General features: G+C 30.8%; 2 protein-coding genes across 3 annotated transcripts; one reads left to right on the top strand and one right to left on the bottom strand.

The window, feature by feature from the left end:
* The first annotated feature begins 2,933 nt into the window (after window positions 1–2,933).
* On the top strand, window positions 2,934–7,003 carry LOC111003176 (pierisin). Of its 2 annotated transcripts, XM_022273563.2 has the most exons (3): window positions 2,934–3,064; window positions 4,495–6,280; window positions 6,689–7,003. In XM_022273563.2, the coding sequence occupies exons 2-3, from the start codon at window positions 4,628–4,630 to the stop codon at window positions 6,716–6,718; spliced, it is 1,683 nt and encodes a 560-aa protein (XP_022129255.2). In that variant the 5' UTR covers window positions 2,934–3,064; window positions 4,495–4,627; the 3' UTR covers window positions 6,719–7,003. The 2 variants fall into 2 exon arrangements, with proteins under 2 accessions (XP_022129255.2, XP_022129254.2); XM_022273562.2 differs by having other exon boundaries at window positions 2,935–3,064; window positions 4,495–7,002.
* Window positions 7,004–7,680: 677 nt separating this feature from the next.
* On the bottom strand, window positions 7,681–13,382 carry LOC111003177 (T-complex protein 1 subunit gamma). Its single transcript, XM_022273564.2, has 12 exons — window positions 13,232–13,382; window positions 13,088–13,149; window positions 12,819–12,995; window positions 12,431–12,628; window positions 11,913–12,037; window positions 11,476–11,671; window positions 10,658–10,812; window positions 10,003–10,171; window positions 9,738–9,830; window positions 9,236–9,350; window positions 8,781–8,965; window positions 7,681–8,452 (listed from the first exon to the last, which is right to left on the bottom strand). Exons 1-12 carry the CDS (start codon window positions 13,260–13,262, stop codon window positions 8,330–8,332), a joined length of 1,629 nt encoding a protein of 542 aa, XP_022129256.1. The 5' UTR covers window positions 13,263–13,382; the 3' UTR covers window positions 7,681–8,329.
* Between the last annotated feature and the right edge of the window lie 2,321 nt (window positions 13,383–15,703).

Genomic DNA, 15,703 nt, shown 5'->3' with positions numbered 1-15,703 from the left:
TCTGTAGGTAATTTCTGAAATCAAATATACACTTTTGCTAAGAAAAAAACTATTACAAAAATTCCATTAAATACTGTTCCAGTAGTTGATATACCAAAGATTTGAGAAAAAGTGAAAGCCCAGTGGTGTACTATGTATTCTAATAATAACTAACAAAAATATATTTTCATGTGAGTAATCAGTACTAAATTTCTTAAATAATAGTAAAAAGATGTTAGAGTCGACATAAGTCTTTCACGATTTATATATCATTTCCTTAATCATATTGGTTATAGAAAAGTAAAAAGTATGCATCACCTTGTCTAACATTCGTCATCATTTAGTCAAAGACCTGACGCTTTCTTCGGGATGCTCTTCTTCGCCATCTAAATGAGCACAGTACCATTAGACTGATTTAGTTATTATGAAAAAGTGAGTTTAGTCAGCCTTGTTACCATCTGACCTCAATATCTGGCTTCAATCGACCATCACAAGATGTTCATCTTTACCCGACTGAAGCTTGTAGCGGAGAAAGATGTAATAAAAATAAGTAACCATCCTCTTGCCAGTCTAATTATTCCTGTTTAATAAAAGTAGAACGTATTCAAAAGCAATTCTCAGGGACGATAATGCTCCGTCTTCAACGGTTCTTCTAGTTCCTTGACTAATTCGTAAAGGTAAATTAAAACAAACTACTGAAAATGCTTGCTATGAACTCGGTTTCGAAGCTACAGAAAATACACAACTTGTTTGAGGTAAGATAGTATCTGGAATGCAGTGTATATAACGCACACCCAAAATTAAGGAAATCAAATTAAAAGTAAATACAATTTTTGATAAATTATTCTATTGTAAGATTGTGGTCACACAATTCAGGAAAGCCCTAGAATAGGGATCAGCTTCTGTAAAATAATGCACCAAAATAAGGTTTAATTAATAAAGTGTTATTTATTTCTAATTGTTTTACTACCTATTTTTTATTGGATAAAATTGAAGGCTGTTTTAGTAGTAGAGTTTAATTTTAGCATAAAGGCTTCGTAAGTACATATACAGTATAATTCTGTGAATGTTCATTAATTTTGCTTTTAGATTTATTTATTGCCATTCGTAACAATCATTTATCCTTAGAAAACAGTTAAGTACTTATCCAACATGAAATTCAACTAGCGGCCTCTAATTTCCATTATTTCTGTATTTGTAATTAATGTATGCGTAAAGAGTTACGAATGTATTGTGGCGATGGCTAATCATAATTTCAATGCTGCCTGTAGTTAAGCGGGAAAGATATAATATTATAGATCTATATCATTTTAGAGCGCTTCCCAACTAACATGACGACGAACTGACTCGCTTCCCGCGCCATATTGCGAATTTGCAAAACGAGTGATGACTAATCTTATCGGTCGGTATCGCGGTCGACCCGTTCAAGGTCTTGTCTTTTATGATTTTAATGTTACCAATCAATGAAACTTTAGCCGATCGAGGGAACTTAGATTTATAATTTGTTTTATTAATTGAAAAGCCGTATAATACGTGCCCGTATTGACATCAAACATATGTATAGTGCAAAAGCATTATTCTTATACATGACATTCTTGATATTGTAACTTGATTATAATTATGATTCAAATCCTGATTTCACTCATTCAACACATTATTTATTTTACTAAAAATTAATTTTCAAATACTTGAAATCAATTCAAGTATTTAAAAGTTGTCCAAAAAAATGCTTCTTCCAGTGTAAATACCATATTAATTAAGGCTATTAGTATCATATTTAGTTTACTATTAAATCTTAAAATAATAAGTAGTTACTAACTGTTAGAATAAGTAGCATACAATAATTTCAAGACTGGAAATCATTAAGTGATTCTCTTTATTTGATTGATTATTGACTGATAATTTAGTTTATTGATTATCAAAGGGTTTCAAACCTTGATATTCGTATATTACGTTTATACACCCAAATCAAAGTTGGTGGGTGATAATGATAATTGTGTGCTTTAGGAAACACTAAAAATATATCTTAAATGATAAATCACACATTCTATAAGATATAACAATCGAAAAATAAAGTAAGTATATATATATATATATATATACTAGCGGATCCGACAGACGTTGTCCTGTCTATACGTCTTTAATTTGAAAATTTCAAACTTTTTTTAATAAGCTAAAACATTCTGGACCATTTTGATGAAAATTATTATTCAAATGTTATGACAATATCTAACGATCCAGCACATGGTCTACAATAACACAATGATAACAAAACTTTTTTTTAATTTGATCGCTGCGCTAACTGTCGGGACAGACTAAAATTAAAATTCGAATATTATTTAAAATTTGACAGTGCGATGGTAGCGCCGTCTGTCGGATCCAATGTAAAACATTCCAAAATCAACAACTACTAATTAATTTAAAAAAACATTGTCCAGCGGACAAAATTGTGAATCTAAACCATTCTCGAATCTCCACGAACACACACAAAAAATTTCATCAAAATTGGTCCAGTCGTTTAGGAGGAGTTCAGTCACATACACACGCACACAAGAAATATATATATTAAGATATTTTCGGTATTTTAGTCCACAGATTGTAGTTCTGCTCATATTAATATACCTGCATCTGAGTTTTAACGTCAAATGTCAAGGTAGTAACCGTCAACTGTATCAACTCGACGTTCGTCGTCCCACAACTGAGCCGCACCAGCGCTGTATGACCAGCTGACACTGAAGTAGTACTGAGCCAGTTCGACTAAGCATCCCTCAAGCTAAGAGCGTACCAATTCTTGAAAGGCCAGCACTTGCAAACCAAATTCATGGGCGGCGTCATATACCATAAGACGAGCCTCCTGCCCATTTGCCTTCTATCATATCAGATTATATAATTTCTTACATTTTTGTAATAAGATTGATATGTTTGAGGGCAAACTTTCATAATGGAGAGTTGGTAACCCTGGACTTGTAGAATTGTCGAAAACTTGACAGTTAGTTATTTGTTGTTTACTTCTGTAGACTGTAGACGTTGTCTACTAGCTCCTCGTATCAAACTCGACCGTACCGGCGATAAGAAAATATACAAAGTGAGTAATATTAAGCTGTGTGCTATCAAATAACTGTAAATAGTTTTTGCGCCAACTTCCTAAATATTACAATGCATCTTTAAATTATTTTGAAAACAAACTAGGTGGACTATTTTACTTATTATTTTCGGGAGAGTACCTATTTTATTTATTTCTTCTTTAAGTAGTTATTTTCTGTTATACTAGATGTAGATAATTATAAAATTGTGTTGTTGAAATATAAGCTCTAGGATAATATTTAGGAAATTATATTTCTTTCGTATTGGAATGTCTTAGCGACATCCTATATAAAGCGGAGTTGAATCATAAATGAATAATTGCAACATGTTGCAAAATTTAATTCTACATAGGTTAAAAAACGAACTAGTTACTTCGATAAAAACAACTTTCGATACATTGTCAAAAGATTCACAAGAAACATAACAAAACATGATTTATATACTATATGTACATAATAATTTACACATTATTTTGATAATTTTTTTAAGAATTTTTGGAGCAAGCTTTAAATTCATATTTTAAAATATTTAATTGTTCAGATTTTATATTCAAGTATTTTTGGTATTAATGATTAATAGTTGTTTTTAAGAATTACAATAATACTAAACTAAACAGTACCTATTAATATAACTCTTTGTTTTTGCTTTTTAAGAACTTTATTTATACATATGGCATAAAACAAAAAAAGGTTTAATTTGGATACCTAGTAGGGGTAGGAGTAAAATTGCAATATATAGATAATTGGGGATCCACATTGATTGCCCTTATTCTTTTGGTATCCTTGTCATTATTCAACCATAAGGTTTAATAAAGTTTGTGCTGATGACATAAGGTTAGGTCTTGTTCTTTGAAATTAATGCATTAATTAAGTGGCTAGTAAAATAATTGTATTTGATTATCTATTTTATTGCCCCTGAGGGGTTTCAATTGTGTCAAGTATAATTTTAACATCCAAATGCTTAAGATGCAGCTTCTCATACTTAAAATCAGGGCACCTAATGTTGAAAATGCTGATTTTATTGCAATGACATGTCATGCATTTTAATATTCAAAATATATCAACCTGAGCTAACAATAACACTAACTCCACACTGACAACACCTGGGGACCTGCCGTATTAGTAAGGGGTAGTCAATATATTCTACAATCATTTATATTTTATTTAAGCCAATTTTTTTACTTACTTTCTTACCCATATCAAACTATGAATATGTATACCTAGAATCCTATTAATACGAAGTAGAAGAGTATTTCAAGAAGCTGATTCAAATTAACATACAATTTCTTAATGATATGACAACCTGCAAATGATATATAGATGTTATAATACGAAAATTTAAAATACAAGGACTAAAAATATACTTACGCATAAATTCTTAGTATTTTTATTTTAAACTCCATTGCCATACTAACTATATCTCAATTTACAGATTCTGAAGGACTATCAGACATCATTAACATTGTTGATGCAACATTGGTGAAGTGGATTAAAGATTCGAATTTTGGATGAAACCCTTTTATTCAAAAAAACTTCCAACCAAATAACCCCGCAAGAGTCATTATATGCTCAGAAGTCTTATATTAGTAGTTTTTGTTACTAAACTATTTGCACGTACACGTCCAAACTTTTTATCATCGAGCCAAAATCTTATCAAGTTTCGTACCAATACTTCGTCAAAAACACCGAAATTTCTAGGAAGTATGGATCTCAATGATGACTTAATGCGTGGTGATGACGGTGATGTATTAGAAGATACATTTGGGGATGACTTCGAAAACCTTCGGCCATTACCAGACGGGGAATTTACAGTTAAAAGTAAAAAATATAATAATTTTGTGTTGGATTTGTCTGAAAATGTCGATGGTGGTATTATCCATAGTCACGAATATAACAGTGGGGATAATCAAACATGGTTATTTAATTATGATTCCGATAAAGAAGGTTATACATTGAAAAATAAACAAAATCCTGACCTATTGCTGAACTGGAATAGTCAAGATGCGACAAAAGAAAATATTCTTCGAGGTTTCACAAATAATGATAGCAGAAACCATTACTGGCGTATCGAACAGACCGATGACGGATATTTTAAATTTAAGAATTTAAATAATATAAATATGATTCTAACAATTCAGGATATATTTAGTTCATTTGGTGGAAAACAAGTTACAATGGATACAGAAATTTCTTCTGATCAAGATAACTGTCAAAAATGGATAATTAATCCGGTCTATTTTCAGACTATACAAGATGGCAATTATAATATATTTAATCGTAATTTGCCAGATATAGTCATAGGCCTCAATGATAATCAAGAGGACTCTTTGGTTCATGCTCAAAGATATTCTGTCAAGGAAAATCAAGAGTGGAAGTTAAGTTACGATAGAGAAAAGGAAGCTTATACAATAAAATGTGCACTGAATTTAGATCTTTTACTAACTTGGGATAGTAATACTGCGACTAAAGAAATGGTTCTTGGCGCATATAAAGATAGCGGTAATAAAAGCCAATACTGGCGTATCGAACGGACCGATGACGGATCTTATAGACTTAGAAATTTGAAACATTTAAATTCAATTTTGATTCTAAATGCTGCATCCTTTGACGGTCAAAAAAGCGGACTTAAACTAATAGTTCATAAAGATTCTAGCGATGATGCTAATATTCATTCACGTTGGACAATTAAACCTGTATCTTATCAGTCCATCTCAGATGGTGATTATAATATATTTAATCGTAATTTGACAGACATAGTTATTGATTATAGCAATCGAGAGGATTCCTTGGTTCACGGACATAGCTACATTGGAAATGATAGCCAGATATGGACGTTTGTATATAATAGAGAGAAAAAAGCTTATATAATAAAGAATGGTCTAAATACAGATCTATTGCTGTGCTGGAATAGTAATGCTACTTCTCAAGAAATGTTTTTACGAGCATATTCCGAGAGCAGTTGTAAGAATCAATATTGGCGCATCGAAAAGGTTAATGACGGATCCTACAGACTTAGGGATCTAGAGAATACAGAAAAGTTAATAACTGTAATTGACAAAGACAGTCCATATGGAGGCAAAGAACTTATAGTGATTGATAGTAAGGAAAGTGGAAATGACAAAATTACTGTTTCAAATAGTTGGTTTTTGCAAAAAATTGGAAAAGCAGCTATACCAAATGGTAAATTTAAAATTGCAACGAAGGCAAATTATAAGAAGGTAATTAATTCAAATCAAGAATCGAAGTTGATTATTACTGATAATCTAAATCTTGTTACTAGCGATTGGGAAATTAAATATGACTCAACAAAAAGAGCATATACAATACATTCATCAAAATTCAAAAACCTCGGATGGGTATATCAGAATAAAAACTGTTTTGTTACGTTAGATAATATAGATGGGTCTAATCTTCGAAATTATTGGATGGTAGAATATAAAATGCAAGCTGGTGGTTATTTAATAAGAAGCTTATGTGACCCATCGCAAGCAGTGAGCTATTCTGACAACAATCCCATTACAACTGACAATGCAACATACTCCGTTAACCAATTGTTTAATTTTATTAGAAATTAACAATTTATAAGTTGATTATGATATTTACCTTAACACATAAAATTTCTACAGACATTTGCCCGTGGCTACCAACCCTTCTAAAATCGCAAGCAAACCTAGAAGCAATTGAAACAAACAAAAATCTGGGATGACCTCCTAAATCTTATCAAGGTGATAGATTATATGTATATTTTATAACATACAGTGAGAAAGATCTGAATTTATTTGTTTTTTAACCAAGTTAAATAATTTATTGTATTTAGGTAATATTTCAATTTTACATGCTGACATATAAACTTGGTTCTTTTTGTTGTTAAAATCTCAGAGATTTATGCTTTTGCCTTATTATTTATCATAATATGCGTAGCTCTAAGATTCTATTATTTAATACCATAACTAATATTTCTAGCAATAAACAATATTACTTATTTCTTTTTATTACTATTCTTAATAATTCAGGTAAGGGATTTGTGACTTCATAATTTTGAATAGACAAGTTAAACCTTTGGTTCTTTAGAAAGCAAAGAATTACACTTTAATATAAAATGCCACTTAATAATTACACCTATTTAAAGTTTGTTAAAGACTAATTTTCTTAGCTTTTATCAATTCTTTCCTTTGCTTTGCTTGTTGTCATTACATCAAATAGAATATATTCATTGATCAAGTGCAGACAATCAAATAGGTATACACTTTGCTTACAAGTTCTACTAAATTAGTAGTATATTTATAGTTTTTTTCTGATCACACCTTAACATGGATAAATAAATCAATGGCACTACAACCTCTTTCAGGTCTTGGCCTCAGATTTCAAATCTGTTTCCTGATCACTGTTAAATCTAATAGGCAAGTAGGTGATCAGTCTCCAATGCCTGATACACGTCGCCGACTTTGAGTCGGTTTCCTCACGATGTTTTCCTTCACCGTTCGAGCAAATGTTAAATGCGCACATAGAAAGAAAGTCCATTTGTGCACAGCCGGGGTTCGAACCTACGACCTCAGGAATGAGAGTCGCACGCTGAAGCCACTAGGCCAACACTGCTCATAAAACTAAATAAAACACATTTTTATTATTTTAGAAGTTTAATACTATAATTGTTCCAAATGAAACAGCATGTAACATAAACGCGACCTCACGAGTAAACTGACCATAAGATAAAAAACGAAAAGGTTATTCAATAAAATTATGTAAAACTACAAAGTTAATAATAACGTTAATTGTGTGACAAGGACAAATCTCAACTCACATTTCCAAAACATTTGTTTTTGGTACAGATTATATTTTCAAAAATACTGTCTATGACTTCGCAGTTCTCAGGAAAAATAATTTTCGATCTGGCAATATATTTCAGAGCTGTATTCTTGAAAATATTTTCACCATACAAAAATATTTAAATCAACCTTAATAATATAAGCAAAAAGCATATCTGGACTCCTTCTCACCAGTTTTAAGTGTTATCTAGCGGATAAAACTAGTGGATAGTTATTACTATGTTTTATTCGACGTATTACATAACGCTACAATAATTATCATAATATATCTGTTTTTTTTTATGCTGAGATTAAATGCAAATAAACGATAGACGGTTTCGATAATATGAACATTACCAAAAAAGTAAGAAATTGTTGACGTAAAACTCACAATATTGAAATTACTAGTTTAAAATATTTAGTAAATTCATAGCGGCTATGTAATACAAGTTAATAAAGCTTTTATTCTTGTTGGGCCATCTGCGCCGGCGCAGCGGGTTCTTTACCATCCTTCCTCTTGGAACCGGATACAATGTCATCAATCCTTAACAACATTATCGCTGTCTCCACAGCCGTTTTGTAGACCTGGAATTACCAAAATATTAAAAAAAAATTGGTTATAGATTAATTTCCTTACAACCTATTTCCTTCACATTACCAAAATGTCAATTTAATAAATATCATAACAGTTAATTGAATTATATTAAAAATGTTTCATCTTATATTGCAAACACACATCAGGGTCTCCAATAACCTCTCCATAAAATCGCTACACTTAACAATAACCAACATCAAACTTTTTACTATTCAAACAGAAATAAGGCTATCACTCCTATATCCACTTGCTATATAGAACATTGGGACAGCCCTATTGCAGATTGAATCGTCATGCAAATGCGAGAAGAACAAATACCTGTAATTTAACAGCCAGCGGTTCCCAAATCCCCTTAGCAGCCATGTCCACAATCTCTCCCGTCTCCCCATCGATGCCCGCAGTGCTGGCAACAGCGGCGCCCGCCGCGTGACGTGCACGTAACGCAGTTAACGTACGAATTGTGTTTGCACCACAATTTTGGGCGAGTGTACGCGGGATTATTTCTGAAAACATTAATCAATATTAAGGCAAACTTTAATACTGTAGTGGCTAAATATTCCAACTATCGCAACATTCTACTATATGTATATTAGTCAGATTTCAATAAAAACAACACCAAAATTATGACATTTCTGAATTGAGAACAACATTAGTATACCAGTGAAAAAAAATTGCTAAGATATTTCTTTTATAAATATATATACATATTATAGAAACAACACTATAATATATGTACAAATTAAATGTAATGAAATAATGGAACAGTTATTTACCAAGTGCAGTAGCAATTGCCCTGTAGGGTGTGTTATGTGAGGAGTTAGCAGATAAAGCCTGAGATACTGCCATCTCCACTGCACCACCGCCCGCTACAAGACGCGGACACAGAACCTGAAAAAAGAGAATTTCTTATAGAAGTAAATTTTTACAAAATAATTCTTCAATGTTCAATGACAGAATAGTATGCGTTTTAGTGTCAAACCTGATGAATGGTATGTCCGACACGGGTTAATCACTTAAAAAGACATAAGTAGATAATATGAAAACAAGGTTCAGTTGCAACGCCACTTAATCATTTTTAAGTATGACTTAATTTTTAGTACTGACCGCTTTGCAAAGGCTTTCCAAATGATTTTTTCTGTCGATATTTTCCTTCGACATACGAGAATCTGTGAATAGTATATAGAAAAATATCTATTGATGCACAGCCGGACTTTGTAGAGGCATAGTCTTGGCAGATGAATAAATAAATATATGTGGCTTAGTAAATATACGTACCAAATTCTTTGCAACGTGCAAAGCGTCTTGCAGATTTCTCTCAATCTCGTTCAACACATCTTTAGAAGCTCCACGTAAGAGGATCGTGCACGCCTGAAAATATTTAAGATATTACATACATACATGAAGATTTAAAATATTATTATTTATAGATTAAAAGTTAAACACCACCAAGTATTAACAGACATACTACAACAAAGTTATAAACTATGGGATGGGACTCTTGATTGTGTATAATAGATAATAAATAGAAAGTAAAACTTACCTTAGGATTCTTACATTCGGTGACAAAGGTGAAGTACTCATCACCAATCTTCTTGACCTCAAATCTTCCAGCCTGAGTACCAATGTCACTCTCCTTGAGCTCTTCAGTACGGTTAACGATTGTGGCGCCACACGCACGGGCTAAACGGTTATTGTCTGTTTTGCGCAGTCTGTCAAATAATAAATATGTTAAGTGTGACTCTATGTACCTATATAACAATGTAATTCCTTGACTTTAGTAGTAACATTTCCTTCCATATAACAACAGCTCTATATAAAAAATGGCTTTTCAGCTTCGTTGTTCGTTGACACTTTGGGTGAGATTCTGAACTAGGACTTTGCCGACTCCTTTTTGTCAAATTCTTGTTTGAATTACGAAGGCTTAAAATAACTAAAATGTACAAGTTACCTAGCCGTCAAAATATTAATAACTGTTTATAACATTGCGGTACTTACATTACCAATGACAACATTGTTATAAGACAGTGTTTTAAAATCTCTAAATTGCAATATAACATTTATGAAATTAAATAGTTGTTGTGTATAATTTTTTAAGAGTTGCACTTCTTTAGTATTGTTATAATACCAGTATAATTATAAACTTAAAAAATTTAATTGAATAAATATGTACATTTTTATGTTACTATGAAAATTACCTGCGTATAGCAGTGATGCCAGCCTTAACAAGATAGTGCTGAGCGAGATCTGAGACTCCCTTCTCAGTGAAGACAATGTCTGGTTTGAGAGCAATGATGTCAGCACATTGACGTTGCACATGCTCCTCTTCCAGTTGCAGCAGTTTGGTGAAGTCCTAGAATAAACCATTGATATACTTTAATGTTTCTGTTTGAAATGTAAATATGAATATGTTACTTTACCTAATCAATAGCAAATATACTGTTTAATATGTAAAATTCATAAGTCTGAACATCACAATGTTTAATATTCAAGAAACTATTTTATTGAATAATTATAAGATGTAATTATATTAGTAGTTTTATATAGTTTATAGGCAAGTCTTAGGTATAGTAAAATAGTAGAAAAATATAATCTAATGAAGTAAATTCAATAATTTTTACATGTACCTCAGAACAATATAATTATGTCACTTCAAAGTTAGTCATACAGTAATTAGGATAAAAAATTATTGTTAGGGTAACAATGATTGTGGTTTTTAATAATTTGCATTATTATTGTCACTTACTTCCCATAAAATCCTATTTCCTGAGATCAATTAATACATGCTTTTTAAAATATTAATTTTGTTGTGTGTTCAAACCAACATTAGTCATGGATATGGAAAAACTATACATTTTCTTTTTAAATAAAAAAAATAAAAAAACCTGCATCTGTTGTATAGTATAGTAATTGTTATAGTAACATGATTTTGCTTAAGAAACAATTGAATTTGCTACAAAAATAAATATAATTCATAATATTGATCTTACTCAAGGTACCAAAAGAGTATTATTACCTGTTCACCATCAATCTCAACATTGGTCTGACTTTCTCCCTTCTTGTACTCCAATGGACAGTCCAATAAAATTATTCTAGGGTTTTCAATCAATCTTCTCATTTTGGGATGTGTCACATCCTTATTGATCATGATACCATTTAATACCTTTGATTCTTCAACTGTCCCACCAGGAATCTTTTCAACTTTAGCATAGCTGAAAATTTTACACAATTTTTTATTGTAACAATTGCATGTAGACTACAAGCATAATTGGATTATGAGCTTATATGATATTAAAGCTTATTTCTGATATACACTTAACATTCAGTTTTAAATTACTAGGATATACAGAGTAAGTGTAAACTTAAGTTTTAAGAACATAGGTGATAGACAAGTGTATTATGCATGTGACATTATAAGGTTTTACTGTAAAGAGACAAATGACTATTACTTACTTTTTAATATCAACCTCTACTCTTCCATTGTCATTTATAGTGACAGTATTAACAGCATCAAGTGCTATATCAACTGCAAGATCAGCCCAGCGACCAATGTACTTGGTTCCCACGCATGACCGTATCTAAAAAATATTTTAAACTAGGATCATACAGTAAAAAGGGTGATTATTTAAAATAGTATAATAGGAAAAAAATTCTTAATTCACAGAATATGTTGTTGTTGTTGTCATGTATTATTTTTTGTATCATATATAAGTGTAACCTGTTGTGGATGCATCCAGTGTGTTTGTATTTGTTTTATTTTTGACTTTGATTTTTCCCAATAAATAAATAAATAAATATTAGAAAAATCACATTTTAAGAATACTAAGTACACTTAACTAATACCATTTAAACACTAGAAGGGTTATATTATACTGTTGAACTTCAGAAATCATACTATATTCTACCACTTCCCTTCATGATAAAGGATTTAAACACTTATAATAATTTAGTTACTTAAACTTAATCCTTACCACTTCCTTGATCTTTTCCTTATCATTAAAATCTACAGGAACAGATATTTTTTCCTGTAGCAATTTAACTGCATCTTCAAGGGCTTGCCTATATTCCCTAATAATGACAGTAGGGTGAATATTTTGAGCGAGGAATGGTTCAGCCACACCTAAGATTTCTCCAGCTAGTACAATGACTGATGTTGTTCCATCACCAACCTATAAACATAATTAATTATTAAAAATCTGATAGTCTGATGCTATTATAAATTATTCTGATATTAATACAAAAAATCTTTATTCATTCATCACATTAACAAACCAAAATAGAAATTAATTAAAATGTATTTTTAATCATATGTAAGAGGGTAATAATTTAATTTGATTTGGCAAATATTAGCATTCTAACCTCTTCATCTTGAGTTCTGGCAATTTCTATCATGGATTTAGCAGCTGGGTGTTGCACGGTAATTTCTCTGAGGATAGCATTGCCGTCGTTCGTCATTACAATCCCTCCCATAGGGTCCATCAACATTTTCAACATTGCTTGGGGACCAAGGCATGTTCTTATAACGTCCGCTATTGTCTAAAATATGCAATACAACACAAAAGTTATATCTGAAAATCATAGGGAATAATGAAAAATTTACAAATATACGTATTTTTAAAGTCATTTACCTTCCCAGCATTAATATTTTCGAGTTGAACTTTCCGGCCGGAGTCACGTTTTGTATTTTGGCCTAAAATTATGGTAAATTTAAACTGACAAATTTTCTTGTGAAATACATACATAAACTAATGATTTTTATGTTCAATACTTACTCAGTACTATAATTGGTTGTTGTCCGTACATTTTGATTTTATATCTACGCTAATTGTGAAAATTATTGAAACAATACAATTATATATTCAACATCAAGTTCTCAATCGCGTGGGGAACTTGACAGAGATGCCAGTGATAAAAAAATGGATACCTTAATAGTCATAGATAATGTTAACGTTAGGAATATTAGATAGACTAGCCAAGCAATATACACATTGTTAGGTGGATGACGTTATATTAAATAAGAATTTACAGGAATATATTAATCTATATTAAGTGAGTCAGTTTATTGTTGGCAGAATCTGAATAAGAGCAAAATATACCGTTACAAATTTATATCAAATCTTAATTTATAATTAATTATTTTAATGTAAATTTATATTTAAATTGTATGGCAATCTATTACCTTGCAATGTTTACACTAACACATCTTTTAATATAACCCTTCTACACCTTAGGTAATTGCCGCTATTATTTTCCAACTAGATGGCGCTTAAACCAATGTTAATGAAAAGATAATAATATGGATCAGAGTACATTATATTATGTGGGAAATAAAGTTAAAACTCAACCGTCGTAATGCACAGAATTTCAGCAAAAATTATGGCTTGACAATCTATCACTAAACTCACACAAGACATTCTTTCCATGTAAGTGGAAATAATTTTTTTTTAAAGATTAATTAAATATATCTCTTAATAATCAACTTTTAGTACATATTAGTACAATAGTAGTTGTACACGTAACAAGGCAGTGTTATTAATTACTATTTTATTATAGTAATTAATAACACTGCTTGTGTTGTATAGTGTAAGTATATTATAAAATATACGGATTTATAATATAAGTTAAACACATTTTTGCCCAAAAAGAATACTCTTATAACAAATTTAGTGACTTTGGTCCAGATGGCATAGTAGTCAGTACCCCTAATGTTTGTATTATAATGCTGATACCCTATGCAAGAACAGCAAAAGATCTAGATGCCAAGTTGCTCTGATTAGGTCTTGAATCTTTATTCAGATGCTGTAAAATTTTGTTAATAAAAAAATCTTATTGACAGTTAAATCTGTTCTTGAGTATAGGTTTCAACAATTATATCTTGGAGTAGGTAAATTAGATTTCTGATTTGGTGATTATTGATTACCCTGGAATACGTTAATTACGTCTGTTATATCGAGTTTCATATCTCTTCTGGTTACAATGTTAACTCAAATCTCATATTAAATCAATACCTAAAATACAGTTTAGAACGGACTCTTTTCATTTAGGCCTGATTTTTAGCTCGTGCCATTTATCTATGTTTGTCAAAGACTGGGCAGATTAGAGAAAATTTAGTACTAACACGACCTTCAGAAATGAAGAACGCGACTGAAGAAGATTACTACTTAAAATTGTTTGGTAATTGCAATAGAAAATAAGGCGGCATCATACTTGGATATGAGTGAGATTATTGTTTGTTAAATAAATATATTTTTACCTCTATTGATCCCATATATATAATAAATGCATTTTCGTCTAAGTCGTTGTATATTTATTTTCATTTCCTTTTATTAAAAACAAAGATTATACACGTAGAGACGATGTATCAATCTAGCCTATATATTCAACTTACTGTATCCTATTCTTATTATATTCCTATCTATAAAATTGAAGTACAAGCTATATAGATCGGGTTGAGGGCGTTAATATTTCTCTATGCACTGAGGCCATTGTCCACCTACCTACGTCTACAAAGAGCACATATTCTAGTTTTTTTATGCTGCTCGTTGTAGCTGTACATTAGTAACAATAATTTCATTGTTTGATTAAATATTCCAATAATAAAAAATCTGATTTTTGGTAAGTAATTTTTTTTTTTGTAAACTAAGATAGTTAAATTATTATTTAACAGTAAATCAGTTGCGCTACAACCTCTTGGCCTCAGATTTCTGAATCTGTTTCATGATCATTTTTAAATCTAATAGGCAAGTAGGTTATCAGCCTCCAGTATAATAATATTAAACGTAAATTCACGAAACCGATTCCTATTATTGTAATCCGGAAGGTATTTATATGTCACCAGTATTCATATGCTTTCTTTTAAAATGTTGTTAATTTTTTTAAAAAGGGCATCTATTTAGGCTAACAATTGAATGTGAAAATCGAAATCAGGTCGAACTTACTAACGCGTAATTTTTACTAGCTGCAAAGTCATATTTTTCAGAGTCATGAATATTAGTTTGAATGAAACAGATGAAGTCGGTTCACAAAAATGTCAAACGTATTTTTCGTTGTCAAGAATTAGATTGTTAGTCAAAAAATTGAAAGTAAATGCAAGCTGTCTCGAAACGTAAGCTTATAGGTATATAATTTATCTAAGAGGCAATAAAAAGTATCAAATTGTTTAACAGGAATATAATTATTTAATTTTTAGTATAGCATTACTTAAACTGAGAACAATGTATACACAGTAGATATATAGACACAGA

This window comes from Pieris rapae, chromosome 5 (assembly GCF_905147795.1).
Source record: "Pieris rapae chromosome 5, ilPieRapa1.1, whole genome shotgun sequence".
NCBI lineage: Eukaryota > Metazoa > Arthropoda > Insecta > Lepidoptera > Pieridae > Pieris > Pieris rapae.
The sequence above is the reverse complement of the archived record's forward strand: the minus strand, read 5'-3'. Positions and strand labels throughout refer to the sequence as shown.

Coding starts and splice junctions, on each gene's coding strand:
- LOC111003177 (XM_022273564.2), bottom strand. CDS start 13,262: ATGTACGGACAACAACCAATTATAGTACTGA. Junction 12,038..12,430: donor AGGAAAAGATCAAGGAAGTG/GTAAGGATTAAG, acceptor AATATTTTTTAG/ATACGGTCATGCGTGGGAAC. Junction 8,453..8,780: donor CGCTGGCTGTTAAATTACAG/GTATTTGTTCTT, acceptor TGGTAATTCCAG/GTCTACAAAACGGCTGTGGA.
- LOC111003176 (XM_022273562.2), top strand. CDS start 4,628: ATGCTCAGAAGTCTTATATTAGTAGTTTTTGTTACTAAACTATTTGCA.